The 26,136-nt window shown below is 41.7% G+C and overlaps 2 protein-coding genes across 50 annotated transcripts in view; one reads left to right on the forward strand and one right to left on the reverse strand.

Annotated features, from left to right (window-relative positions):
• The window catches only part of SYTL2 (synaptotagmin like 2), a 60,401-nt gene extending 59,502 nt beyond the window's left edge, over nt 1-899 (reverse strand). For 8 of the 49 annotated variants that reach the window (XM_050708741.1, XM_050708725.1, XM_050708708.1 and 5 more), the window contains exon 1: nt 320-696. The gene's annotated coding sequence lies outside the window, so the exon portion shown is untranslated. Of the gene's footprint in view, nt 1-319 lie in introns of all 49 variants that reach the window. The other 41 variants (XM_035560407.2, XM_050708756.1, XM_035560408.2 and 38 more) reach the window with 21 other exon arrangements.
• Nucleotides 900-7,282: 6,383 nt separating this feature from the next.
• CCDC83 (coiled-coil domain containing 83) lies at nt 7,283-24,783 on the forward strand. The gene is made up of 10 exons (XM_035560391.1): nt 7,283-7,365; nt 11,687-11,771; nt 13,668-13,836; nt 14,503-14,670; nt 17,410-17,501; nt 18,369-18,437; nt 20,358-20,479; nt 21,548-21,633; nt 23,068-23,249; nt 24,598-24,783. The coding sequence occupies exons 1-10, from the start codon at nt 7,283-7,285 to the stop codon at nt 24,781-24,783; spliced, it is 1,242 nt and encodes a 413-aa protein (XP_035416284.1).
• Nucleotides 24,784-26,136: the final 1,353 nt, after the last annotated feature.

A 26,136-nucleotide genomic window follows, 5' to 3' on the forward strand; every position in this document is an offset into this window, starting at 1 on the left:
GCATTTGACAAACTGCCCCCAAATTTACGCGACCTTCATCCCGTTGTGATTATCCTATAAGACAGATCCACAACTGAGACCCTTCTACCCACAAAACCGAGCGCCTCAGATTTTAGGGCCAGGTCTTACCCTGCAAGTCCCTCTAGAGACAACGCAAGATGCAATGAACTGTTTCAAAGCGAAAAAGTTTATTCTTTCCACAGAGGCCACTAGCATCTCTCCAGTAAGCCCTGAGAGCCCTCTCCGAGCAAAGCGAGTCCTGTTTGTAGGAAAGCAGGCTCCTACAGAGCTAGGTCCAGGGAAGTTGGCAGTTACTCACCGCCCATGGCCACAAGGAGGTCTCAGCGCACAGGGACAAGGTTTCCCTTCTCCACACCAGTCCCCAGCCACAAACCTCGCTTCCTCTCAGCCAGCGAAACCCCTCAGGCTCGGAGCGAAGCTCTGACTCCAGACCCCGCTGGGCGCCCACAAAACCCCTCCAGGCAGCCCCAACGGGGCACCTCAGCGCCTTTTTCCCGTGGTTTACCCCAGCCCTCCGGCCAGGAGCAGCCCAGGTTCTCTCACCCCTGCCGGCAGCCGCTTTCCCCGCTTGTCTGAGGAGAGGGAGGCGGCGGCAAGAGTCGACGCGGCCCCGGCCGGCAGCCGCCGCGCCAATGGCGGCGCCGAGTCCCCTCAGAGCAGGGCGGCTCCCCCAGCTCCGGCCCGCCTTCACGGGGTTGGGCTCGGCTTTAGGGCACCTGTGGGCACCGCAAGAGCGGCTGGAGGAAGTGGGGAGGGTGTCATGGGTGTGGGGAGACTGTCAGGGGTGTGGGAAGGGTGCGGGGACTGCCCTGGGTGCGGGAGGTGGGAAGGAGTTTTGGGAGGGGGTATGAGAGGGCACTGCTGAGGCGGAGGGCTGTGGAAGCTGTCTCATCAGCTGGAAAGGAGGTATTTCTCATCAAGTCCACACAAATCATGTAGAGTTTGGCTTGACTGGCTGCCTTGAGGGAAAATGATCTGTATTTCACTTTATCTGGTGATAGGTAAGCTGAGAGGAGCTAAGATACGCCTGTTTGCAGTAGATACATACAGTGATAATGAAGGTTTCAGTCATCTGTTTGTCCAGGAAGCCACTGTAAGTGGTTTTCTGTTTAATCGGTGGCACAAAATACACACACCGCCATTTGGTAGGATGTTCCAGCAGGACCTTTCCCCTGAACTGAGCTTGGCTTGGCTTGGCTTGGCTTGGCTGTCTTGGTGCCAAGACAAAGCTGGAGTCTCTCTGGGAGCAGGCCGACAGCGCCAACTCCCTGTCCTTCAGACAGCCCTTGTGGTGCTGCTTTTGCATTACATACGATCTTTCCAAGCCATTTGTTTTATATTTTTAATTCTGTTTGGGGGAACCTGGAAAATTTCAGTCCCTGGAGTGCTTAAAGTAGAGCCTACGGTGCCAAACCTGCAAAGTTGCTCAGGGTGTGTTCTGGCCACGCTCACGGGACCCCACTTTTCAAAGACTTCCCTCTTGAGTCCACAGTTTGCATCAATTCACTCCCCAAATCCTCCGTAATCAACACTGTATTCCTACTCATCATAAAGCCTTACATTTCACCTGCTACTCAAACTTAGGTATGGTGAAATAATTTAATGCTCTTTAGAAAAAAAAAAAAAAGTGGCATTTTTATCAAGAGTCAGTAAATTACGTGTATTTTCAATTTCAGCTGTTTTATGTGGGCCTTCCTGTCAACAAAAAGTAGAGAGTAGAGCATGCTTTATGCATTATCTGATAATATTCTGGATTTTAATGGGGCTTCTTTTCAGTTCACATGGATCAGAGTGAACTGGAGACCTTGTGAAAGCTTAAAACTCAGTTACTCCCTCTAATAATCTCCATTCAAGTGCCTCTTATCCACACACCCTGTTTATTTAGATTAATGCAGTGTACTAAGCTGCATTTATTCAAACCCACGCTGAACTCCAGCTCTGTAAACATCGAGAAACACAGCTTGGTACATTAATTAGAAGTGGGGGCCCTTTTGACACCTTGGTACACGTAATGCATTTTTCTATTGTGTTGGATATCTTTTTCTCCCCGTCAGCCGTCCAAAAGTGGAAAGAGGAAAGCAGTGGTGAGTCTGAGCCTTTTCAGAGCAGACACACTTGTATCAGCCTGCAGCTGTGGGTACGCCTGGCCCCTGCCGGATGGAGCTGGAACTGATGGGTCTGGTGCACCCAGCACCCCAAGCAATCCCCCCTTTAATCAAAAGGTTTTGACACAGGGTTTATGGAAAAGCATAAATCAATGGGATCATGGCTGTCCCATCTCAGGCTAGTTGCATGTTTATATGTTTGCAATAAAGAGCAAACTGAAAATACCTGAATGACATGCAAGGCCCCTCAGACTGATTCCTCAGTGACCTAAAATGGTAAGAGCCTGCAACCAGTACACAGCCTGTCCCCACAGTTTTTCTGCCCTGGAGTAGTAGATCTGAAAAGTCTGATTTTTGTATAAATGTTGAGTGGCTGTTTTTCATGTGAATTGAGCCTGAACACTCTCAAGGTGGCAGTGAGAAGATGAAAACTAGTGCTGGGATGACATGCCCTACCAACCCTCCTTTCAATCTTCCGTAGATAGCCAGACTTATTCTCAGCACAAAGAAAAGATATAAGCATGCTTTTGATTGCAGTATAATAAAAAGTGTTATGACCTCTTTAGGAAAAACAACAACAAAACTACAGGTATTTTTGTGCAGTGATATTCCTATCAGATTCAGAAAGTGGATCGTTCTTTCTTCATCCCCTCAATTCAACAAGTCTTTTCCTCTAGCCATTTTCCAAAGCAGAAAGGAAGGCATCTCCTCTGAAGGAAACATAAATGAGTGCTTTGGTGTGGTTACAGAACAGCAGGTATTAGTTGAAGAGCCATAACATCCAGTGAAGCAAAGCATCTAACTGATACAGCTTTCCTTCCTCCAGCTTCATCCAGACAGAATCTGTCTCCTTTGCACATTCAGCTGCTAAAATGTGAACTAATGTGAATCACACCTAACTCAGGCCATAGATCATAGAATCATTAAGGCTGGAAAAGATCTCCAAGATCATCTTACCTCTCACATCTTACCAACAGAAGTCATTGCTTTACATCTTTAAAAGCTAAGTCTTCAAAAACCTTTTAAAAACCTTTAAAAAATCCTTTAAAATGTAACAATAAAACGTATACAGTAAGTGTAAATTGTGAAAGGAAACAGGTAGTGTGGGTAAATTGACTGTATATGGTGCTCTCTGTGGTAAGGAAGAGACTGGCTTGATAATCATGATCATAAAATAGATGTCTTTAGCAGTCAAGTGCATACAGATAGGGCCTGAGAGTTTTGCTGCTTTTTTGCTCTGAGATGAAACAAACACAAGGCTTGCTGCCATGGATGAGGGCATCTTTGAATTGGAGCTGTGTTGCAGCATTGTTCTCAAAAGCCCAGTCCAGCCGATGATGGAACACTTTGTGTGCTGCTCGATTTCTAGGAGCTGAGAAGGAGGCTTTCCTCAAGGACTGAAGACAAACCTTTTCCCTCCCAACGCTTTCACTCCCCTGTTTTAAGCCCAGGTGCTTATTCCTAGCATCCACGCTGGCTTCTTAGCTGTGCCTCCCCCATCCACCGCCCTCCCTCAGCTCCAGGGGGACGGCCAGGGGGACCATCCCCGATGGCCGGGCAGGGGCAGGAGGACGGCTGCCCTCCGCCTTCAAGCCCTGAAAAAGCTCCTACAAGCCATCCTGCCCTGGGACGAGCCAGGAAAGCTTTCCTCCTGTCAGGATTTTGGCCGCTTTCCTTCCCCGGGTGCCCGCTCCCCGCCAGAGGGCGCCGCCGCTCCTCAGAGCTCCCCTCATGGCTCGGGGCCCCCGTCGTCCCGGCGACCGCCGGTGGCGCCGCGGGGTAGGCGCTGCCCGACCGCCGCCGGGTTTGGGGACACCGTGGGGCTTGGAGGGGACGTGGGGGGCCGGCAGCCCTCCGAGGGGTGGCTGAGGCGTTGTGTGGGTGCTGCCGAGCCCCGGGTGCTGAGCGGGTGCCGGGGCTGGGGGAGCGGTGGTGGTTTACACAGCCCCGGGGGCGGCCCCGGGCCGCGAGGGGGATTTGGGGTGAGGGGGCTCGGAGGGGTGCCTGGGGTGGGGGGGATGTGCCCGAGGGAGGTGAAGGAAGGGGTTGGGGGCGCCGGGATGGTTTTTGGGGGCTGGGGAGGGGGTTGTGGTAGTTGGTGGTGGGGTCTGCTGGGAATGCAGCTGTTTGGGGTAGAATCCTAGAATCATAAAGGTTGGGAAAGACCTCCCAGATCATCTAGTCCAACCATCCCCCTACCACTGCTATCACCCACTAAACCACGTCCCTAAGTGCCAGGTCCAACCTTTCCTTGAACACCCCCAGGGACGGTGACCCCACCACCTCCCTGGGCAACCCGTCCCAACGCCTGACCGCTCTTTCTGAGAAGAAATGTCTCATTTCCAACCTGAACCTCCCCTGGCGCATCTTGAGGCCATTCCCTCTGGTCCTATCACTAGTTACCTGCGAGAACAGACCAACCCCAAGCTCCCCCCACCTTCCTTTCAGGTGACTGTAGAGAGCAATAAGGTCTCCCCTGAGCCTCCTCCAGATACATGTGGTGGGTACAAATGCTGCTGTGAGCGGTGCTGATGACAGTGAGTTTGTACCAGTGGTGAGCTGACGTGTAGGTGGTCACTGCAATGAGTGTCTGGGAGCCATGGCACTTGGGTGGCAGTGTATGGGACCTGCTTCCTTCGAAGAACGAAGTGACCGCATTAGTTAGTGATTGAAAATGCGCTGGTGACAATAGTGGGAGTCTACCAAGAGCTCTGATTTATTTGTTTGGGAGAAGAAAAATAGATCTTGCCTTCTCCAAATGGTTTCCTGCTGGTTTAAAGTCTGTGGTCCATTCTCAGTCCCCCTAAACATGTTTTCTTCTCTCTCATCTGTGTGTATTTTCTGTGGCTTGCAAAATAGAGCAAATCTGTCATTATCATATGTTCTTCACCTTATTCTACAGCTGGGAGGCTTGCTGCTCCCTGCACAGGAAGAAGTTCATAAAAACTTTGTTGGAGTTCACCTAGGTCTTGAGTTCCAGAAAACAAACCTTTCCAAAGTACTGCTGCTCAAACTGTTTTCAGTTTGTATCCAATTTTAAGCAAGGGATTCAATTATCCATTTAATAGAAGAGACAGAGAACATTAAAAAAAAAAAAGTTAGGTATTTCTGCAGTGATCTTCCATTTCTGAGGTAAACCAACAAAATGACTGTTCAAAGTAGATTCAATACCACCCAGTTAATTCTGCACTGGAGATGGCTGTCAGATTATTTGTTATATGTAAATACATATCCTACACTTGTGGATCTGATCTGGAAATTTTAAAGAGCTTCAGGGGAGTTAAGCACCTAACTCCTTGTCTCAGTGAGTTTTTTTCTTAATTCACTTGGTCTCTTGAAAATCTCGATCTGAATGTTCTAACTTGAATGTTGTAACAATTTTTAAAGGTTTCGTAAAAATATTGTATTAAATAAACTGAAGCCTAACAAATCAATATCTGTAAAAGCTGTGTTTGAATGTTACGGAATTATATGGCTTCAGACTTGAGTGGGTGCTCAGATAAAAAAGGATTTTTTCTTGCATAATAAATGTTTATAGTTTTTACCACAGTCATAGTGATACTGTGACACAGGCATGATTGTAATGAAGTTCAACAATAGAAATCTTTTACTCATATGTAGCAGCCATAAAAACTTTGAGCTGGGACACTTTGGAAATTCAAGATATTGCTGGTGGGAGTAAGATTTGTCCAGGATTCTATGCATGGAATTAGCTCTGTTTGTGACTTAAATAATCAGGTGTTGCAGAGATTGTGACTGACTGCTTTACACAATTGTCCCTAAGAGTGTGAATTTGTCTTCGGCAGCAGAACAGACACAATCTGTGCAAGGTTTCCAACAGAGTGGGAATAAAATTCTTCTGGATAAAACATGATAAAGATATTCCATGGTCTGGGGAGCTGCGTATTGACCTAGAACCCAACGTATGTTTTCCCTTTCTTTCACTTGTAGAGCTGCCCCTCAGTGAGCATTTCTATTACAGGCCTTTCTGCGGTATACTCTGCAGCAAAGTGGCTGTTCTCAGCACGCTCACTTGTTTCATCAGCAGGCATCAGCTACTCATCTAGGGTAGAAAGCAATTTTGCATGCAGCAAGCTGACCTTGCCTTGCTTCAGGGTATGGTGAAAGCATCGAGAAGGCATGTGCCAGTGTATGGATTAGAGTGCATGTGTCAATAGTTGGTTTAACTTCATTCCCTTGATTTTAGATCAATTTGGCAGGCTTGCTGTGTTACTTTCCACTATTTTTTTCCTGTTTCCTTGTGCTCATTTTAATGAGCTGGAAGAGTATCCAGCTTCTGCATATTTACTCACAGAAAAAAAAAATAAATTGTTGCAATCTTAGCTATCCGAGTGATAACAGAGTTCAGAACTTGAGCAGAAAAGCAGTTTAAAATGAAAACAGGTTATGTATTATGTTTCTAGTCATTCAGTATAAAACTTCCTACATTATATGAACTAACCTGAATTTAACATTTGATGATGTGACTGCAAATAGTGAGAAATCTTTGTAAGTGCTCTTTTTTACGACTTTTTAATTTTATATAATATATGCTACCAGTTCCATTACAGAACTATTCATTGTCAGTTGAATTCTGAGTCCGGTAGTTGTGACAACATACCCAGGGAATACTGCTGACACAGATATCTCTTCAGAGAGTGGTTTTGTTCCAGCTCTGACAATGAAAACTGATATCAGAGTTGCAGTGAATGGCAAATATTCATAGTGCTAGGAGAACAGAAGGAGAGGGAAAGAGATGCATATTAACAAGTGAACTTGATAAAACAAGCCTGACAAAGAAACAGAGACGAAGGACTGTAAAAGGAACAACTGCTTGTTTGATTTGCGAGAATGTAAAACAACCCACAGTGAGGGAAGCAATAAGTAGCTAGAGATAGAGGCCCCTGTTCCCGAACATCTCTGGGCAGGACAGCACTTCAGGATGTCCCCAGAACATGGACCTGAGTTCTGATACAGGCAGGATTGTTGCTGTCAACAAAGCATCTTTTTTTGTTTATATTAGAATTGTTCAGCAGCCTTTGACATTTGTAAAATAAGACATTTTGTGGATCATTTTTTTCTCATTTTGTTTCTTCCTTTCTGCTTGCCCTGTCTTCCTTTTAGGTCTAGCTTCCAGCAGAAGTACCACAAAAAACATGGAAGAGAAGAAGAAAGAAGAGAAACCAAAAGAGCAACTTTCAGAAGAATCAGCTTTCCAGGAAGCCTTACTGGAATTTCAGTAGGTTTAATATATTTAACTTTTCACTTATGTGGAATACATGAGTGTATAAAGCAGACAGCAAAGAGAAGTATCCAATTCAGAACCTGAACTGATCACCACATTGGTTATGGTAATTTTGCACTGTACCTTTTTTTTTTTTCTTATTTTGAGTTTTCAAGGCTATTTTAGAAATCTACACTTTTTCAACTACTATGCTACACCTATAAGAAAGCTTTTAAGTGGGTCAGAAATAATTTTGTGTCATTAGGACATGACTTAGGACAATGAGTTTTAATAAAAGCTAAAAATGTTTTCGTCTGTTAGTAGCAGATGTTTGATCTGCATGCTCTGAGAGTGCAGGATCACGTTTGATTGTACTTTCTAGAATTCTCTGGTGTTCACAGAGGTATGTAGTCACTAGCCAGAACCTCAAGACCTCCGATTTGTTCCTCTGGTGCAGCTGAGAGTGGAGCACAAAGGAAAGTGCTATGTGCAGTAGATCCTCAAGTTAAAATCCTGGCCTTAAGCAGGATAAGTTCTGAGCTGCTCCAGATTGTTCCAAAATCTCTAAAATGACTGTCACTGTAGGGAATCATCTGAAGAAAGGCCATCACCGTTTTTCAGTCCCACGTCTTGTATGAAAAGTTGTTGCTGGCAAGTTACCTGTACAGCAGGAAAAGAAAACCCTGCTAAGATCAGTATCTGATGCAACGTCATCCTTCACTGAATGCAGGCACCTCTGCTGCACCAATACATATTTCCAAGTCGTGTTCTCATTGTGCTCTACCTAAAGCAAGAGTTTTTTAACAAAATTGAAAAGCGTTATTAAAATTATCTCGGAGCAAGCTTTTTATCAGGAACAACCAGGCACTGCTTTCTGCTCTTTACTTACGTTGATCCAAAGGAAACAGGATCAGTCATGACAGAGCTATCCCACGTCCCGTGGACCTTATTAATTCTCAGAGTCCCCACCCAGCCAAACAACCTAGAAATTATTTTCCAAACAGTAGTTGTCATCATTTCTCCCCTGTGCTTTCCATGAATTTATATCCAAAATGACGCTAAAGCTACTGTTGCCTCAGTGTCAGTCCTTCACGTCTGTAATAAATCAGTGATAAAAGCCTGAAAACAAACACAAAATCCTTTACTATCAGAGTAATTCAGCATCATCTGTTGGGCTGGCTCCCTAGACAAGACTGACATATATAATCACCTTAATAATGCATTTAACTCTCCCTCACTGGTCTCCATATAGCTGAATGGAAGCTCTTGATCATTTGGGGAGCTGAAGGGTTTGTTTTCAAGAGAGTGTAGGCGCAGCTAGATAAGACCATGTTATTTCTTGTCACGCACACCCAGACTGTAAATTGTTTCTAATTAGCAACTCCTAACTGTGCAGTTCCCTGCTGTATACATTCTTTAGTTCTTGTGAGTGGATAGGAATGCTTTTCTGGCTTATTTGCTTCTTAGTCAGTAACTCTTGCTCTCCTTTTTTCTCTAATAGCAGTCAGAGCTGCTGTGAAATATCATCGGAATGTATAGTTGGTGTATGTTGTTGCAAATCACAGGCTAAGTGAAGTCAGAAGCACAGCTGAGCAAAGCACTGTCCTCGACTTCTAACAGAGGATGTAGGTGCTCAGTGCCAGGACGGACTCCATGGACATTGCACACACTAAGTGATGAAACTGTGCACCCAAAACAAGAACCTTACTCACAGGATAGTAATTCTACCCTCAACTTCTTCCCTCAGTGTTTAAAATCACAGTTTCAGAGAGGACCACAGGCAAAATCTCATTGTAGGCTTTCACAGAGAGGAAAAATTGATTTTGACCAACTTTTTGACTTTGAAAACAATGGAGAAGAACCTTAAAGCTTTTTTTAAAATCAAGCAAAGAACAGAAGGAGCTAAGGGGAATATGCCAAGAAGTTATGTAATAGTCCAATTGATTTGATCTCCAGTCTCTTGGGAAGATGATTGAAAGGACTAAAATTAAGCTCTGTGATTTTTATAAGAGAAGGAATTTGTAAGGGAAAAACCTCAACATGCAACATTCAACAATTATCGTAATTTTTAAAGAGCAAGCAGCACTACCTCAGTGTAGAAATGAAAAGCAGGGTGAGCAAATGAAAGAGCAACCATGTGCAGTTCTGGCGACATCTATAGGAGTTTACAGGATGTGGGGTTTTCTGTTTCACTTTACAAAGAAGAGAATACAAACTTCCACAGTGAAACAGACCGAGTTTAGCTGAATCCTATCACAAATAATATCTTCCAAAAAAACCAGCCAAGAAAAATATTTTGCTAAGAAATAAGCAAACTGTATTACTAGGCTGAGGGGAAAAACTGGCTTCTGGTAAAGTTATTGTTGTGCATATTCAGATATCCAAGCAAACAACTACTTTATCTGAAGAGTCTTCCACTGAAATGCGGTCTAGTACTGACACATGATGTTTAGTTTCTGAAACAAAAGTAGAGGAAAAAAAGGAAGAAAATTAGTTTTCTTTCTGTCTTTCTCCTTCCCTCTCTCCCTCTCCTCATTTGCCCTCTCCTTACCTCTCTTTCTCTCATTCTTTCCTTGTCTCTGTCATCTATAACTTTTCTGTACTGCTATATTGTGCAAAGCAGCCTAATAATACAAGCTAATGTCCTTCGCATTCCTCTTTAGGAATTTTCAGGCATATAATATTTGTTTAATTTCCATTCCTGCATTTTCTTTTGCACATTGAAGAATGGTTGCTGTTTACAGCGAGTGTGTTATTTTGCATTTTCAGTACTGTTCCCTAGTTCAGGATTGGATAGGAACAGCAGTCCTGTGAATTACTTGCCTCAGTAACATCCTATATTAGATGGACAAAACTCTGATGGTACCAGAGAGGAGGGGTTTTTTTTTTGGTAGATGATGAAATATTTCAGCTAGCACACAGAGTTGAGAAAAGTAGTATCAAAGGAATCATCAGTCTAGCTTTTGGCTTTTGGAATCTGACAAATACCATGGAAAAAATCTTCAGATGAAAGTTTCAATATGTAGTAGACAAAATAACATATATTTGTTCTACCTATATGTATTTTTTACATTAACAAAGTGGCAGATATATAATTCCACTTCATGGAAAATCTTAAAGTAGCAGAAATTAAGATCCACATCAGTATTCAAAACACAAAGATTGTTTAATATGGCAAGTGATTTAGGAGGTCACAGTGTGTGGCCAAGCTGTCACCTTTGTCTGATAAGTAATGTATTTTTGCTGTAGCCATCACCTCCATGTCCCTCCATGTAGCCCCTCTAACTAATATCCTTGTACTTAGTGGAAAACCTGAAGCACAGCTTGGAGCACACTGAGAGCAGAGCAGACAAATCTAGTAACCTCCAACTTACATGACTCAGTCCCTGAGTGACCCAGTTTTAGCCAGGAAAATGCAACATTCTTTTAAAAATACATATTTTGGTAGAGAGAGACAAAACAAAACAAACAAACAAAAAAACAAAACAAACAAAAATAAACAATAGCAGTTGAAACAGTAAAAGATATTGTGATAATTGTACCATGTCTATTGTGCTGTGTGGTGAATGAATTTCAGGAAGGTGGAGGAAGATTACAGAGAATTTTGCAAAAAGACACCATTTGCAGTCCAACATTTCTCATTCTAGAAGAGAGATCATTAGAAAAAAAACATTTCTTCAGCCGCTGTGGCAAGGAGGATCACAAGTGGTCTATGAAAATCGTGACAGCAGTGTACTAGTTCTTTGAAAAAAATGTGGTTTACTTAGAGAACTACTGCAGTCCCCATTCCCTTAGCACTTCTTAGAGTTACTTAACAAGTTATTAAAGTAAACTTAAGTTCTTGGTGAAAAAAGCAGTTTGAGGCTCACCAACTCAAAATTTTGGGAGAATTGGATGCCATTTAAGGCTCCAGTTTGGGATTCACCTGGCCTATCTCTGAGTGAGCTGTCTAGGCTTCCTCTATAGTGAGTGGTGAGTAATAAGTATTTACAGAGCACAAATTATCTTATCTTAAAAGGGACCTGAACAGTAGGTCATCTGAGCCACAGCCGGAAAGGAAAGAACCTGCTTCTTCCCTTCAGTAGCCACTCCAGTAGCCAAAGGGATGGAATAAGCAGGGAGTCTGCTTCTCACTATGAGCATGAGATCCAAACTGACACGAAGGTCCAGTTCTATATGGAAGGCATTTCTTTCTGTGCAGTGAGTAGTCCCAAATTAGTGAATCAATATGATACCAAAAATACATCCAAGTAGCATTTATGTCTAATCTAGCTTAAATGGCATTCCTTTTTCTTGTTTTTGAAAGGATTTCTCTTTCTTTACTCTTTCCCCACAGAATTGAAACAAAAGAAGCAGCAATTGATCAGGTTTTGTGTGATCTGAAACAAGTGGAAAAAAAGAACAAAGAATATCATGAAAGAGTAAGTGACCACACATCCTTCTCCCACCATATTTCTTCCTCCCACCACATTTTATACATGGTATTTTAACTCAGATTCAATTTTATTTTTTTAATCCAAATGCTACATTTACTACAACTAGTCATTGCAGTGAATCTCTTGCAGTCAATGAAACTAGAGTTAGTGAATCACTTTATAAGGTGAGAAATTAAAAGGTGTTATAAAACATAGCTGTCCTAAATACAACAGTGCAAAAAAAAAAATGAGCTGCAGGAGTGGAAATGCAGATTTGGGCACAGGAGTTTAGTTCAAGTGAGTTCAGTGAAGGTGATTTCCAATGCATATGAGGTACTCAGCAACTATCTAAGTATTTACAATTACTCTGCATCAAACAGAGGATAGCAAGCCAACCTTTCACTTGGTAACTTTACTGTATTATGCTCAGATTTACCTTCTCAAACAATCCTGCAAATATTCCTCAAGGAGGTAAAGAATACAGCTTCAGCATAAAGAAGAAGAAACAGCATTATCTGATTTTTGTTGGTAGTACTAGCAGACTGACTACGTATAGCGATTTGCTGACCTTCTCTGGTTCACTTCCGAGGCAATGAAATTGCACAGTTTCAAATTGTCACAAATTATGAGAGTTTAATTATTCTGTCAAATTTAATTACAATCAAAAATGAACAAAAAAAGAGCATCACACTGTTGTCTAGGTTTAATTTTTGGCACTGCTTGATAAAGAGACCCCTTCTTGTTGGTTAACAGTTGTGTTACTAGGATTTTTTTTTAAACAAAGTTAAGTAACTTTGTTATGATCGAGGTTCTAATCGCACCTGAGTGACACGTATACGTAATAGTCTAAGTATGGCACCTGAGAAATGAGGCCAGTGAGCTTTGAAAGTGGATATATATACAGTCATCTAGTGAAAGGAATTAAAATCTCTCAAAAATTCTTTAAGTGCATCAGGTGATCAAACAATGTTGCGGCTTGCACTTCCCAGAGCAGGACACTAAAACAAACTCTGTCCTTCCCATGCCTGCTTGTTCCTTTGCTTTAAAAAATACCCATCTATTTAGTTTTCCTTGGTGTTTGTTTCAGACTTGAAGCCTAGTTCATGGTCTCTGAAGGACTTCTTCAAACTTCAGATTGTACAAAGTACTTCAGGGCATTCTTGTAGTGCTATTTGGGGTCCCTTCTCTTTGGGCTACAGCTCTTTGGGCTCCCTTCTTTGTTTCCTGCTTGATGTTTCTGAGTGGTTTAGTGTTAATCCTTTTAAAAGTGGGAAATGTATGAGACTCTCTACTGCATTGTTGTTGTTACAGTTTGGCTGGTGTGGTTGTTTGCTCCTTCTTGGTGTCCTTTGGGAGCAAATATAATCAGTAATTTCAAATCATTTGAGTGTCATTTAAAAGGGTGATGGCAAGGGGACGTAATCACAGTTGTGGAATTGGTAGGTATAACTCGAATTCCAGCTTTGGCAAGTCTCTCTGCTGTGGTTATGTGCAAGTGACTTGATTGATGACATTTCCACATGAAGGTGGTAAATTGTCATGAAGAATGTCGAAGTGAAGAAGTAAATAACTTGTGCATGTGAACAATGTTATTAAATCGACCCACAAGGAGCTTTCTTTCCAGGCAATGGAGGACTATTCATGTGCTGCACCAAGTAGAGTAAGGCAGTCATTTGTTTCTCATTTCCTTGTGGTAATGGACTTGAAGTTATTGAGAAACTTCTGAGACAAACTCTCCTCTCCCCTCCATCCTTTTCAAACATGAAGAATAGCTGTTTAGCTGAGTGGTTTTGCAGTGTATCCTGGCACTGGTACAGATCTGACTTTTCTTCGTTGCTGAAGTTTGTAACTTTGAGAACCAATTTGAAAACGTTTCAATATTTGCCTTTCCAACTCTCACAGAACAACCATCTGAAGGAAGAACAGCAGACACACATCAGGCGTATACTCAGAAAAATAGAAGAAAAGGAGAAAGAGCAAGATGAAAAGGAGGTTGTAACTAGGGATGACGTGGAAGAGTCACTGCAAGCCACATGGCAGTACGCTAAGGACAAAGAACAACTTCTGAAAGGTACATTGTGAGTTGCAGAAGCATGGTTTGTAATTTACACGCTTGGAATTAAATACTTTTTTGCAATTTAAGTAGAGATTCAGTGTCTTTGTTACATAAAAAGCATACAGCTTTTCCTCCCCAGATTTAATTGTGGAGGCCTATAAGTAAATCTGTTAATTAAGTCAAATTAAAATTCAAAAGAAGTGGGTCTTTTATATAAACAGCCCTAGTATATTAGACTGTTTTATTCCTTCCACGTGACATGTATTACTGTGCAACTTCCTATTTTACATTACATTGAAATTAATGAAAGCTTTATACACTGGCTCCACTGGAAGATAAAAAATCAAAAATCATGGCAGCAAAAATGACTGGGTTTGGTTGTTGAAAGCCGTGGCTGCCATCCCTGTGATTTTCAGTCGGAGTGAAATCACATGTCTTTACTTACAACATGCCAGTGAGAACTGTTGTCTCCTTGGCAGAATAAGAGCTGGCTTTTTTCAGCAACGATGGTGGCCCTTGACACTGTGTCATCATGTTGTAGTGTGCTGTAACGCAGAAGAGTCCCCCCTCTTTCCCCAATCCCATAGAAAGTGCCTTTATTAAAGAAATTGAGGAACTCATAAGAATTATGAACTATCAGCTCAAGAAATTGTTAATAATCTGATGTTCTTATTTCACTAGACCTGTGCTCCCAAACGGAAGAAATTGACCGACAACTTTCAGCAAAGCAGAGTGAGAGGGATTACTGGTTGGAGTACAAAAATGTGGGAAGTAAAACACATGCCAACAAGATTAAGAATCTGGAAAAAGACATCAAGGAAGTCAAAGATGACCTTCACAGGGCTACAGGTCAGTTTACAGCTAGTGTAATGCACATTACTTGCATTAATTAATTAAATTATAAACTTAGTTTGAGGTCAAGTTATAGTCATTTCTGACAACTTTTCAAAACTGTGTACCTAAGCTGAGCTGCGTAATCGTGCTGTAAGACAGAACTCTCTCTATCTCCATGAAAGTCACTTTGTTAACAAAATTAATAAAGTTACAGAAATGATGAGCATTTAAAGAAACTGATAACCTTCTCTTCTGACTATTTTCTTGTAAAATACAGGCAACCCGTTTTTTAAAAATGTTGCTGTGAAGGCCAGCAGGTTTTTGTTTTTTTTTAATAGGTTTATGCGTGTTTAGATCTCCTACACACACATCTCCCTTAGCACTCCTATTTGAAAATGTTGACTCTGCTCTTGTTGCTTCTCGTCACGCTTGAAGCACTTTGCATGTTGAAAACTTCTTTGACAGGCTCGTGGTATGAGCTCATTCTTGGAACACCGTCCTTTGAATTGAGCACGCTGGTTTAAATTCAGGACTAGAGGGAGCTGTACAGCCAGTGGTTTGAACTTGGCCTCCTGGTTGCATAGTCTCATGCGTGAGGCCCTGCAAAACTGCCAGCGCAGACATACACAGATCCTGGGAACTGTTTCAACACTGACACAACAGGGGAATTAATTTAAGAGCTCATGTATTCTGGTGCCGAGTGCTTTACGAACCCATTAGATCTCTTTACTACTGCACTATTTTAAAATCATTTAAATATTTTGCTGGTATGTAACCCGTGCTGCTAACAGGAGAAGGATGTCCCGGTTTTCTCCCCTTATGACCCTCTCAGTATGCGTGACTACAGCCAAGCAGCTGGTAGTAACAGGCAGTGACACTGCTCTAACAGTCTCCCTATATTCCGTGCCAGCCATTACCAGGCACCAGCTACTGTGGATACGAGCCAGCCAGCTATCTTTTTTTGTCTCGTGAAACATATTTTATCATGATTAAGATCTGCATTACGCTTTCTGCGTTGCCAGATAGCCCGTCAGAGATCAAGCTCTGTATTCAAAGAGAGGTTGGTGTTTTTCATTGTGTGTTTTCCCTGTTCTCAATCAATTGAAAACTTTTGCTATACAGCTGCTGCTATATGGAAAGAAAAAGAGAATAGGCTCTTATATAGAACGCCAGAACGATCCAATAGCAACATTCAGTCTGACCTCCTGCATAGCACAGGCTACAGAGCCCCAAATGTGTGACTGAACAGAAGTGTGTTTGTAGAGAGGCTGTCACAGAGATACCTACAGCAGTTGCCTAATTAACATCCTGCAAAATGATGCTGCCGCTACGGGATGTTAGCATACTTTTTTACTCAGCCTCCTGAAATCAAACTTGTGGCTGGGGAGTACTGTCTTCTAGCTTACATCCAACAAGTTCCCAGTGTGATGCTGCAGCAAATTGGGCTTGTTCAGTTCTCACACATGTAACAGGCTTAGGGCGTAAGCATAGGTAGGGAGGTTCCTGGTTTTTTAGGTACCTGACATTGGCATAGCTCTTGTGGTCTGGAGATGACATTTTAAACAAAATCACTGGAGTGTAGAGGCAGCAAAGGAAAGCCTTACATTTACATGAGGTCTGCAGAAAACAATGTTGCAGTGAGACTGAGGGTAAATAGCCTCCCTAGAAAAAACGAGCGTGTCTGAACAGTTCCTCCTCTGCTTATTCCCCCAATACATCTCAGATTGTTTCGCTGTCTGAAAGAATGAAGAGGTGATTTAATTACAGTACGTAAGCACTTCCCAGTTCATTCTGCCAAGTCCAGATGGTGGATTGATTAAGGTAGGCCAGGTTCCACCGTGCTAAATTAGGAAGTAATGCACAACTAATGCACCTTTCTTATTTGACTGCCTTTGATTCCACAGCGGGTCCATAACCAGCCACTCATTTACAGCCAGGTCAGCAGCAGGCTGTCTGCAACAAGTGCAGAGCTAGGCAGAATTTCAAGCTTCTGGAACAAGTGTGAATTGCCTTCCTTCAAAGAAATTTGCTACAATCTCATTAATTCTTTCACAAGGAGAACATACCAAGCAGCGCCGGGCTATTTAGTGTAGCACAAAAACAACTGAAGGGAAGGATGAAATAATTAAATAGCAGGAGGACAGAACTTGAAGTCAAAGCAATTCAGCTAGATACAAGACATACTTTCTAAATAAGGACCACAAGTAACAATGAAAGCAAATAATTGAGGCAATTGCCACATTCTCTGTTTTGTCCTGTTGTCAAATTGGACCCCCCCCCCCGGAAGGCTTAGATAAGTCAGAAAATTCATTAGGTCCTGTATAATGATAACTGTCTGAAAAAATGCTGCCATAGAATGATCTAATATGCTTCTATATCTAAAACCTATGTTTTCTAAGCACATCTCTTGCATAAATCCAGGAGCTGTGCTATTAAGAGAGTCAAAATGTAGTGGTAAGATACAAATATCTTAGAGGAGAATTACTCAGCTTAGTAGCTGTTGTAGTTGCCAACAGCAAATTGCAAGCTACTTCAGATTTCTAGTTTTTTAGTTAACTCTACTGTCCTTTGGGTTTAGAAGGACATTTTCTATGGACAAGTTAGATGCTCCACGGGACAGGATTCAGTGCATGGGGTGGTGGCTGACAAGTTTCTCCTAAGGAACAACATGACATGTATCTATTTGGTGTCAGAAGACATTGATGTTAGATAATGACGTCTTTTTTTTTTTTTTTTTTTTTTTTTGCTTTGAAGAATATTATAGAAAGGCTTTGAAAGCAGTGAAAGAAGAAAACGACAGACTAGTTGAGCTGTACACGAAGAAAAGTAAGGAACAGGCACCAGAGGTATCCCTTCTGTCTTTTTTCAGAATACCAACTGCATCATAGCTATGATTTCTGTACTCTGCATTAATAATTACCTTAACTGGAATTAAGACATGGAACTTTTCTAACAAAGTGAGAGCAAAACAATCTGTTAGTACTTTTACTGAATATGGCTTAGCTTATTACTAATGACATAACCTTTTTTTTTTTTTCTTACATCTGACCATCAATGAGTAGACATGGGGCATTGTACAAGAGGAGTTGTGGGAAACGGGGGCACAGGTAGTACTTGTTCAAAAACATGTCACTTTTGCTGTCACTTTAATTTTTATGTTTACATAGAGATCAAAAAAACATGTCATGTGAGAACCTAATCCAAAGGACTTCATGTTTACAGTGATCTACATTGGCATCTTCCCTCCCAGTTGTTCCTTTCCTCTCGCTGACATCAATAATGAAATAGTAGTGACGGCTCATTAGCACAGAGCTCTCCGTGTCACTTGTCATAGATCAGTGCTGCCTCGGTTGTGATTTGGCTTGTCTTTTTTTAAGAGCCAAAGGTTTGATATCTTGCAAACAGGAAGATTTGAACAGTAGTGGGAACTCAGTGGAAATTGATAGACAAAAAAGAAAATTTCCTAACTCAAATATAGGAAACTATAAAATATTGGTAAATTGCTTGCCATATAAAGCACACTTTATATGGGTGATGGAGAAGAAACAGCTGGCGCTGTGGGCTAAATCTGCTCGTAATCCCTCAGGGGATGTTACAGTCTGTCTTGTGGATGTTTCTTAATTATTTCCTGCTAAAGAGCAGAAGGTTCTTTTTCGTATACAGCACTGTCAAAGTCCTGCTTTCAGAGATGGTCTTAAATTGTGTTTTCCCAGAGTGCTGTAAGATACTTAGACAAAAGCAGCATCAGAGAAATTGAAGAGAATGAGTGGCTGAAAGAAGAGGTAAGAGGATCGCTTGCTCTCAGTTTATCATGGCAGTTCAGGTTTGAAATACAGCGGCCTGCAATCATAACTGTCTCCAGTGACTGGACTCTGAAGACTTTAATGGGAGGGATGAAAACAGTTTTGGAGAAGGGGGCTTCAGGCAGCTTTAAATGGGAGATAATAAAGAAACCCCGGAAATTAGGACACCGAAGAGAGGAAAATCAAAATTGCACGAAGTTGTAATTGGTTCCTTGATAGCTTTAAATTGTTCTTTAATGGCAATTTAGAGTTAAATATTAGATATATGTAACATTTTGTGTCCAAGAAAACCTTTTTTGTGAGCCAAATTCCTGAAACTAATTTTTCCATGTTTAAAGTTTGATATTGTGTTAGTTCCAGTCAATGCAGATTCTTTGTTGCAATCAAATCTAAGCAAGAGATTGGAGGAAGGAAATGCCCTTCCCCATCATGGTTTAGAACTGAGCAGAATTTTAGGGGAAATTAATGAATCAACATACAATTTTTTAGTGCCAGATCAAGAAACCTGGCAGTTTCTCCCTTCTACCCACTAGTTTCAGGTATCACAGCTTTTGAGGCAATGAGGTAGTGGTCAGCAGAAGGGAACGAGTGCTTAATCTGCATAAACAAGCAGGAGGTTGAATTTAAACGTCCTATCACAGAATGTGTATGTAAAGCTGGAGGACTCCCTTCCCTTCTTCTGTCTCACAAATTTTACACATTATTAGGCAGTGTCAACAGAGGAGATCCAATCTGGAGTAGTCTTTCGTGCTGACAGGCCCTCTTCTCAGACTTGAGGGCTGTGGGTTTCTTTCCTCTCAGCTAGAAGTTTCCAGTGTTATGAATTAATTTCTTTTGTTATTAGTTTCCTATGGTATGAGTTAGTGCTCTGAATTATTGTGGAAAACAAAACTATTATCACTGACTTCTCCAATCCTCTAAATTCATCCATTCATTTCCTTGGCTTTTCTTATACAGATGGAATGTTTTCCTTCAGGCTGACGTTTATATGGAGCTGACAGACTCTTCCAGTATATTGTTTTAGGGAGATAAAGATTTCAGTTTTGTCCCAGTTCAAAATTTACTTTTTTTTCCAGTTTCGACACTGAACTGAAAAATGAGTTACCAACACAGACATAAAATAATTACCTCAAAATTTCAATGAATTTGGAGAATACAGTCACAGTTTTCCAAGTTTACTGTGCCACACCAAGAGGATACAAAGCTGCATCACCTCATGATGCCAAGCCACGTTCTGTTACTGGTTAATGTCTTGCCATTTTCACCTTTTTTAACCCCTGGGAGAAATGGGAAGTAGCCTTTTACTGCATATTTGGGTGATTATAGCTGGGTGAATTTGGCCTAGATGAGAACAAAAGCATTCAGGTCACTGAGTACTGTTTTTACATATGTTCATATAGCTCTGATTTTGGGAAAGGTTTCCATCCCATAGTGCTTTCCACTTCCCAGTGAAGGAGGTAAGAACTTGCTTGTCCTTCAGGAAAATGAAGAGAAACTGTTGGAACTGAATAGCTGGTATCCTATTGTTAATGTAACTTTATTGCAATATGTCCAAAAGACAGTAAAACTTGGGATTTAGACAATGTTGTGGCTAACTTGGACTGAAAGCATCACTAATTCTGGGTAAGAAGGTTTTATGGAGTTAGAAAAGGAACATTTGCTCAGCAAGAGCCCGAATTTGTCTCTGCAAAGATTTTTCTCTCTCAAACGTCCGGTGTGAAACTGAAAAAAAGAAAGATCCAGAGTTTCTCTCTTCCAGAACTGTTTGGCCACATGAGACGGTTCTGCTGTCAGGGCTTTTTTCCTAGGAATACATTATTGACTATTTTACTAGGAAAGCTTTCCAATATGGGTATAGTCTAGCTAAAATTACTTTTTTTTTTTTTTAATTGCCAAAAGGTTAAAATGTACCAAAAGAAAGTGAGAGACTTGAAAGCCTCTGTTCAGCTCCTAGAAGAAGAAAATATAAATTTAGTGACAAAACTGATTGATGGCAAACTTCAGAATCTGAGAGTACCCAGGTAAAATGACACCTTTACAGACTCAGAAATGATTATGACTTTTAAAAACAATGCCTACTCCTGCCTCTAAAGCTATTGGGGCTCTCCAACAACAAAACCAAGGTAATTTTCTAGTTGTGGGGAGGCAGAATTTGACTGCATGGGGGACTTGTATCTTTGAAGGATGACAGTGACCTTGTAACCTCCTAAATAACAAAATTCAGGGAAGAAGCTGGTTTTTTATTTTTTTATTTTTTTTTAACCTATAAAGACATAGCCACACTTGCTTTTTTCTACTGGAGACACAACTGGGTCTTGGAAATAACTTCTTTCTGTTGCAATTGTCTCAGACCCAGCTTCTCAGACCAAGTGCTGAGTAATAGATTTTTCCTTTATTGTTAGCAAAATTTTAAAGGATGTGAGGATTAATATGCAAATTATATGGGTTTTTGCAACCTCCAGTGAAACAGATGGCATGTGGTACTGAGCTGAAGTAAGGAAGAGGCCTTGGGATGCCTCTCTTTGTAGAGGTGTCTATAGTATTAGTTCCTTTTGTATTGAAATAATTGAACTTGTTTCCCAGAGAATGATTAATTTAGCTGCAAAATGTCATCACCAACGATATCAAAAGCACAGCGTAACAATGAGAATGCCTCCTCTTCATTCCCTAGTCCCAGCTCAGTGATTTCAGCCCTATTGCACAAAAAAGTTCAGTGTCTTAAGTCAGAAGTGAACATTTTTCTCTGCTCTCCAAACTTTGGACTGCTTTTAAGAAAGAGCTGCCAGCTGCGGTTTGAATCTTGGACTGACTGGAGACTATAACATTTGTTTTCTTTTAGTCTCATGGACATAGTTGAACTAAAGCACTGAGAACAAAAAAGAGCAGCATATAGCCACTAAGCTACCTGGCTGCCTCTGTTGCATTTTTAAGCCATTGCGCTATCCTGCCTTTGTGGTTAAGCAGCAAATGGCTTTCAGAAAAGGCACTCTCTCCCCACCCCAAAAGATTGCACAGGGTGATTTAGAGAGAAAAGTCAGACCTCTAATGTGAGTTTCACTTTTGTTGTTGTTGTTTTCTTAATTTTATAGGCATTTGTGTCTTACTCAGGCGGCTGGCTTGCAAGGTGAGTTCTCCCAGGATGAAATTAAAGGAGTAGAGCACAGAGAGTACTCAGGCAATGCACATGGCAGCAGCTTGTAAGAACTGATAAGTCACTGAACATTGAAAAACTTTTTATTGCTTAAGGTTTCTGCGAACTGCCTGTTTTACATGGTGAGCTCTTAATTTCCCACTACAATAATGACAAACTGTAGTTTGGGTTAGGAGGAGAAAACACCGTCTGTAATAGTTTGAAAATTGAAATCAGTGTTTAGGTTGTTGAATGGAATTACCCGTATACAGCTAGCCAGGAGCATGGTCAGTAGGATCAGCCACCTTTCACAAAGATGCTTCATATCTTAATCAGTTCTTTACTGATCCGTGTCATCATGACTTCGTTATCATATCTTGTCCCAGAGAGGACACACTGGCTTTCACTTGACATGTACTCGCACCCTGCAGTCATTCAGCTCATAGAGGCACACCAAAATTAATTTTAAATGAATCGCTAGCAACAGCAGATGAAGCTGCGTGGAGCTCAGCCTGAACTGAAAATCTTGGTAAGCAATACTGAACTTTGGGCTGAATATGCCCTGGTAGGTGTGCCCAGGAAAAACAGATGCTGTTAGGAAAGAAGGACCACATCAATGTGTTTAGGCACTCAGAGTAGTTTATATGGATTCCTTAGCATCGTGTTTTCTTTTGCATCTTTTTGTGAGCAGAAGGAAGAGAGAAAAAAAAAAGACAAATTGAAAAGGTAAGTTGCGGAAATTGAAGTTGTAAATATGTGAAAAAGTCTGTTGAAGTTGTGAATATGTGAAGTTCTGATCGGTTCCAGCCATGCATGGGCCTTTGGAAACCACTAGGTACCAGCAAACGTTGACTAAGAGCTTGGAATTAGAGATGTGTTTACTTTGAACAGTTTGGCTGTTACCCGTGCTGTACCTTCACCTAGTTAAGTAGCTCTTGTTCCAGTAAGCTGGGATCACGTCACTGTCCCAGACCAACATAAAACTTGACAGTCCATGTCCAGAACTGTCTACCATCACGAGAATTGTTCGACTGCAAATGTGAGCTGTGCAGGGGAGTTATAAGTAGACTAGCTGTGTCTCAGAAACTTGCATATGTGTACATAGAGATGCAAACACTGATATAGAAATATATGTTTTTGCTGTTTTCCTGTTTTTTAGCTATTCATGGCTTTACAGGATTTAAGCTGAACTAATAAAAGCTATTTTTTTCCTGTCCCATAAGCCCATCACTTCTTAATTCCAGTCAATTTCAGTCCCTGATCTTGATCAGAAGTTTTGAGCAGAAATAAACATAGAAAACGCAGTGAGCAAAACCAACATTTGGCTTGGATTGCCAATTAAAAATCCTGCCAAGCTGTTTATGACACGGCACTGGCCAAGCCACAGTAAAGATGGCAGGCAATGCTCATACTGAGTACTAATTCTGATCTTCATAAAGTTTTAACAGTTACATGCACATTATTCTTCTCTTTAAAAAGCAAAGACAAATGGAGAGGAAAGCCTCAGAAGCGCCACAGTGCCCTGTCAGAAGAAAAAAGCCTCTCCAAAGATTCAGTCTGAAACAGAGGATGGGAAGCCTCAAGACAGTGATGAGGAGCTGCAGGAAAAATCATTGACTCCACTTCTTAACAGCTTGTATGAAGTTGAAAAAGATTTCCAGGTATGAGTTCAGGTAATCGGGTCTTTCACTGACACAAATGGAGCGTGAACTGCCAGGAGAGGTTTTATTCCCAGTGTTGTTACAGCAAAAAAAAAACCTGGACAGGGTTTAGTCCTCAAAAGAGGTGATGGCAATACTGCTCCAGGAGATCCTCGACTGCAAAAAGATGCTTTCTGGTTCCATCCAATACTGCACACTTGAGTTATGAGAACTTGAACACATTTGTAACTAAGCTAATTACTTTTGGAAAATATATTATTATTCCACGTCATGGATTTCTACTGCAAAATCAAGAAGTGATGTGGAAGTGGTACAGACTGCAGGGCTCACTGTGTAAAGATAACTCTCCATAATGTTTCCTTTCCCTTGAATATTCTACTCAAACACAATAACATTAGTTTTTGTTTAAACAAACAACTATTTCTAGAAATTTGGCATTAATTTAGTAACCTGCAACTTGTGCTCAGAGAAGTCATCCTGTTGCTTTGATCAGAGACTGCCTTAGGGAATGGCTCTGTCCTGAAGAGTCACGGCATGGAAAAGCTGAACATTTCACAAACAGACACAAAATCTGTCCAGGTGCTTGTTTCCTTGCAGCTGTTGCCTCAGGAGAGGAACGCTAGCTTTACTTCTTCCCTAGCGCTGCAGAGCCCACCCCGCTGGGGGACACAGGTGCTGCTGACGTTCCTGTATTTCACAAAAATTAAGGTATAACTGCAAACAGTGGCGTTGCATTGGCAACTAATAGGAAATCATTTACTAAATGTGATTCAAGACCTTGTGCTGTAGGGTTCCTTCTTTCTTCTCCCTAGCCTTGGCTGTACTGCTGCTGCCTCTAGGGAACTGTAGTGCGCATTGGTCTCTTCTCTAGCTGATTCACTCACTGTCCCAGCAGAAAAGCCCACCTTTTTTTTTGTTGTTTCCTCCCCTGGAATTAGTTTTCTGTTGGGTTAGTCACCTGAACTGAGTCAGAGGCCTAGAGAAGGCCAGAGTCAGCACAAACATGGTGCAAGCACTGAGCTGGACTTGGACCTCTCTCTTTTGGCAGTACTGAGCTGTTGGATTCATTTAATCCTTCTCAGGGAACTAAACTTGGGAGCAGAATTTGGGCTGCAGAGAAAACATTATTGGTGAAAACACAGGAAAAGAGAGCAGCAGGGTTGCATCCTCCTAAGATTAGCTGGTTTGTAGGCTAACCCATTAACACTGAAATTACTGAACACGGCAACCTCAGGACAACACTTGTAGAGTTGCTTTTTAGAAGAAAGATGCTGTTCGTTTAGTTTGTTGTCCAAGAGCTGCCTCTTTTCTCTGCAACTGCAGAAGAACGATATTTTTTCTACTTAAGGAATACTTAAAACTGGGTCCTCTGGAGTCAAAGCTAATGTGTGTGGTTGGAAGAGCCATGCCTATTCACAAGGAGCCAGAAGAAACGCCAAGCAAGAGCCCCACGGAAGATGGCTCTATGGGTAAATCCAACAGGCACATCACAGCTCAGATGATCAAAGACTTGACTAAGGAACAGGTTGGTTAAAAAAAAAAAGAGAAGCTGTGCTGTTAGCAGACATGTAACGTTCTTGGTTCATTAAATATTTGCTCAGTCGTTCAAGGAGTGCGTGGACTTTGTGGTTACTATTTTTGAGTGTCTGAATCATCTCCACATAGACGTTTAATTAGGGACATGCCCAGATGGCGAACTGAATGGCTGTTTTCCTTAGACTTGGAGGTATTGCTGGGGCATATCTTGGGCTTCTTGGTCCAAACAGCTGCACGTGTAGCTGAGAAGTTGTTGTGAGAAGTTATATCTGAGCTGTTATGAGCCAAGCTTTGTGATCCCTACTTGCCGTGTGTCAAATGTAGAATTTCAGCTCAAGCAGACACTGAACGTAGGCTGCCATAAAATACAGAACTGCTACAAAACACTTAATTCTTTGCTAAATCAGAACCCAGTTTACCCAAGCACAATTCAAATATTGCTGGAAATTCAATGTTTGAATGTATTTTATCTGTCTGCGTGAAAAACTCCACTTAAACATATTGCAATTACTAAAAGTTAATTTTCAAATTTCAAAAGCATAATTTCAAAGCATAAAAATCAGTTAAGTCTTTAAATTTGTTTCAGAATTGGCCAAGTACGTTGTGTAAGCCTTTATTTTTGTTCTGTGGCTGGTCTCTCTGGACGTGTATCTTAGCACACTGAGTCAGGGATTTTTTCCCATTCTCATTGTGCATCGTGGACGCCCTGTCTGGAGTACACAATGCAGTTACTTCCCCAAAGGCACAAATAGGAAATGCGTGGGTCAAAAACCTTTTTAGAAACTTGTGCTGGCATTAAATAGTCCAATTTAAACTCTTGAGGGGTTAATCAGGTACTTGGAAGAAAGCTTTTTTAAAATAAATAACCGACCAACTTATAGCCGTGCAGCGTCTCGGTTTATCCCATGCTTCAGCACAAACATTTTGCATTCTCCAGGTGACCTCAGCCGTTCCTGCCCAGCAGGTGTCTCCTTGAGCTGGAGGTGAGAGGGGCTGACTGTCTGCAGCTCCTTACAAACACAAAAAGTAGGAGCCCGCATCTCAAACCCAACCTCACTTGCACTGCCACGTGGTGAGCGCTTGAATGAGTTTGGCCGTGTCTCTGCTGTAACCCTGCTGAGTTACAGCAGAGGCTGAGGTGACTCCTAAATATTCGTGTGTCCAAAGGGGATCCCGACTCGTGAGGTGCCAACGTTTTAAGCACAACAGCAGCCCCTCCGTGGCTACGCCGCCTCTCTCTGAGTGCAAGCTGCATGAGCTGGCGCGCTTGAAAGCGGGATTAGTTCTGCTCAGTGGTTAGTCTGGCTTTTCGTATAGTCATAGAATTAGAATATGGCTTTTGCTGTTACAG

Source organism: Cygnus atratus, chromosome 1 (assembly GCF_013377495.2).
Source record: "Cygnus atratus isolate AKBS03 ecotype Queensland, Australia chromosome 1, CAtr_DNAZoo_HiC_assembly, whole genome shotgun sequence".
Lineage (NCBI taxonomy): Eukaryota > Metazoa > Chordata > Aves > Anseriformes > Anatidae > Cygnus > Cygnus atratus.

Bases quoted from the DNA above. Each gene is read 5' to 3' on its own strand.
- CCDC83 (XM_035560391.1), top strand. From the start codon at position 7,283: ATGGAAGAGAAGAAGAAAGAAGAGAAACCAAAAGAGCAACTTTCAGAA. The intron at 14,671-17,409 runs GTCAGTTTACAG...TTTGCTTTGAAG, and splicing joins TGACCTTCACAGGGCTACAG to AATATTATAGAAAGGCTTTG. The intron at 23,250-24,597 runs GTATGAGTTCAG...TTTCTACTTAAG, and splicing joins AAGTTGAAAAAGATTTCCAG to GAATACTTAAAACTGGGTCC.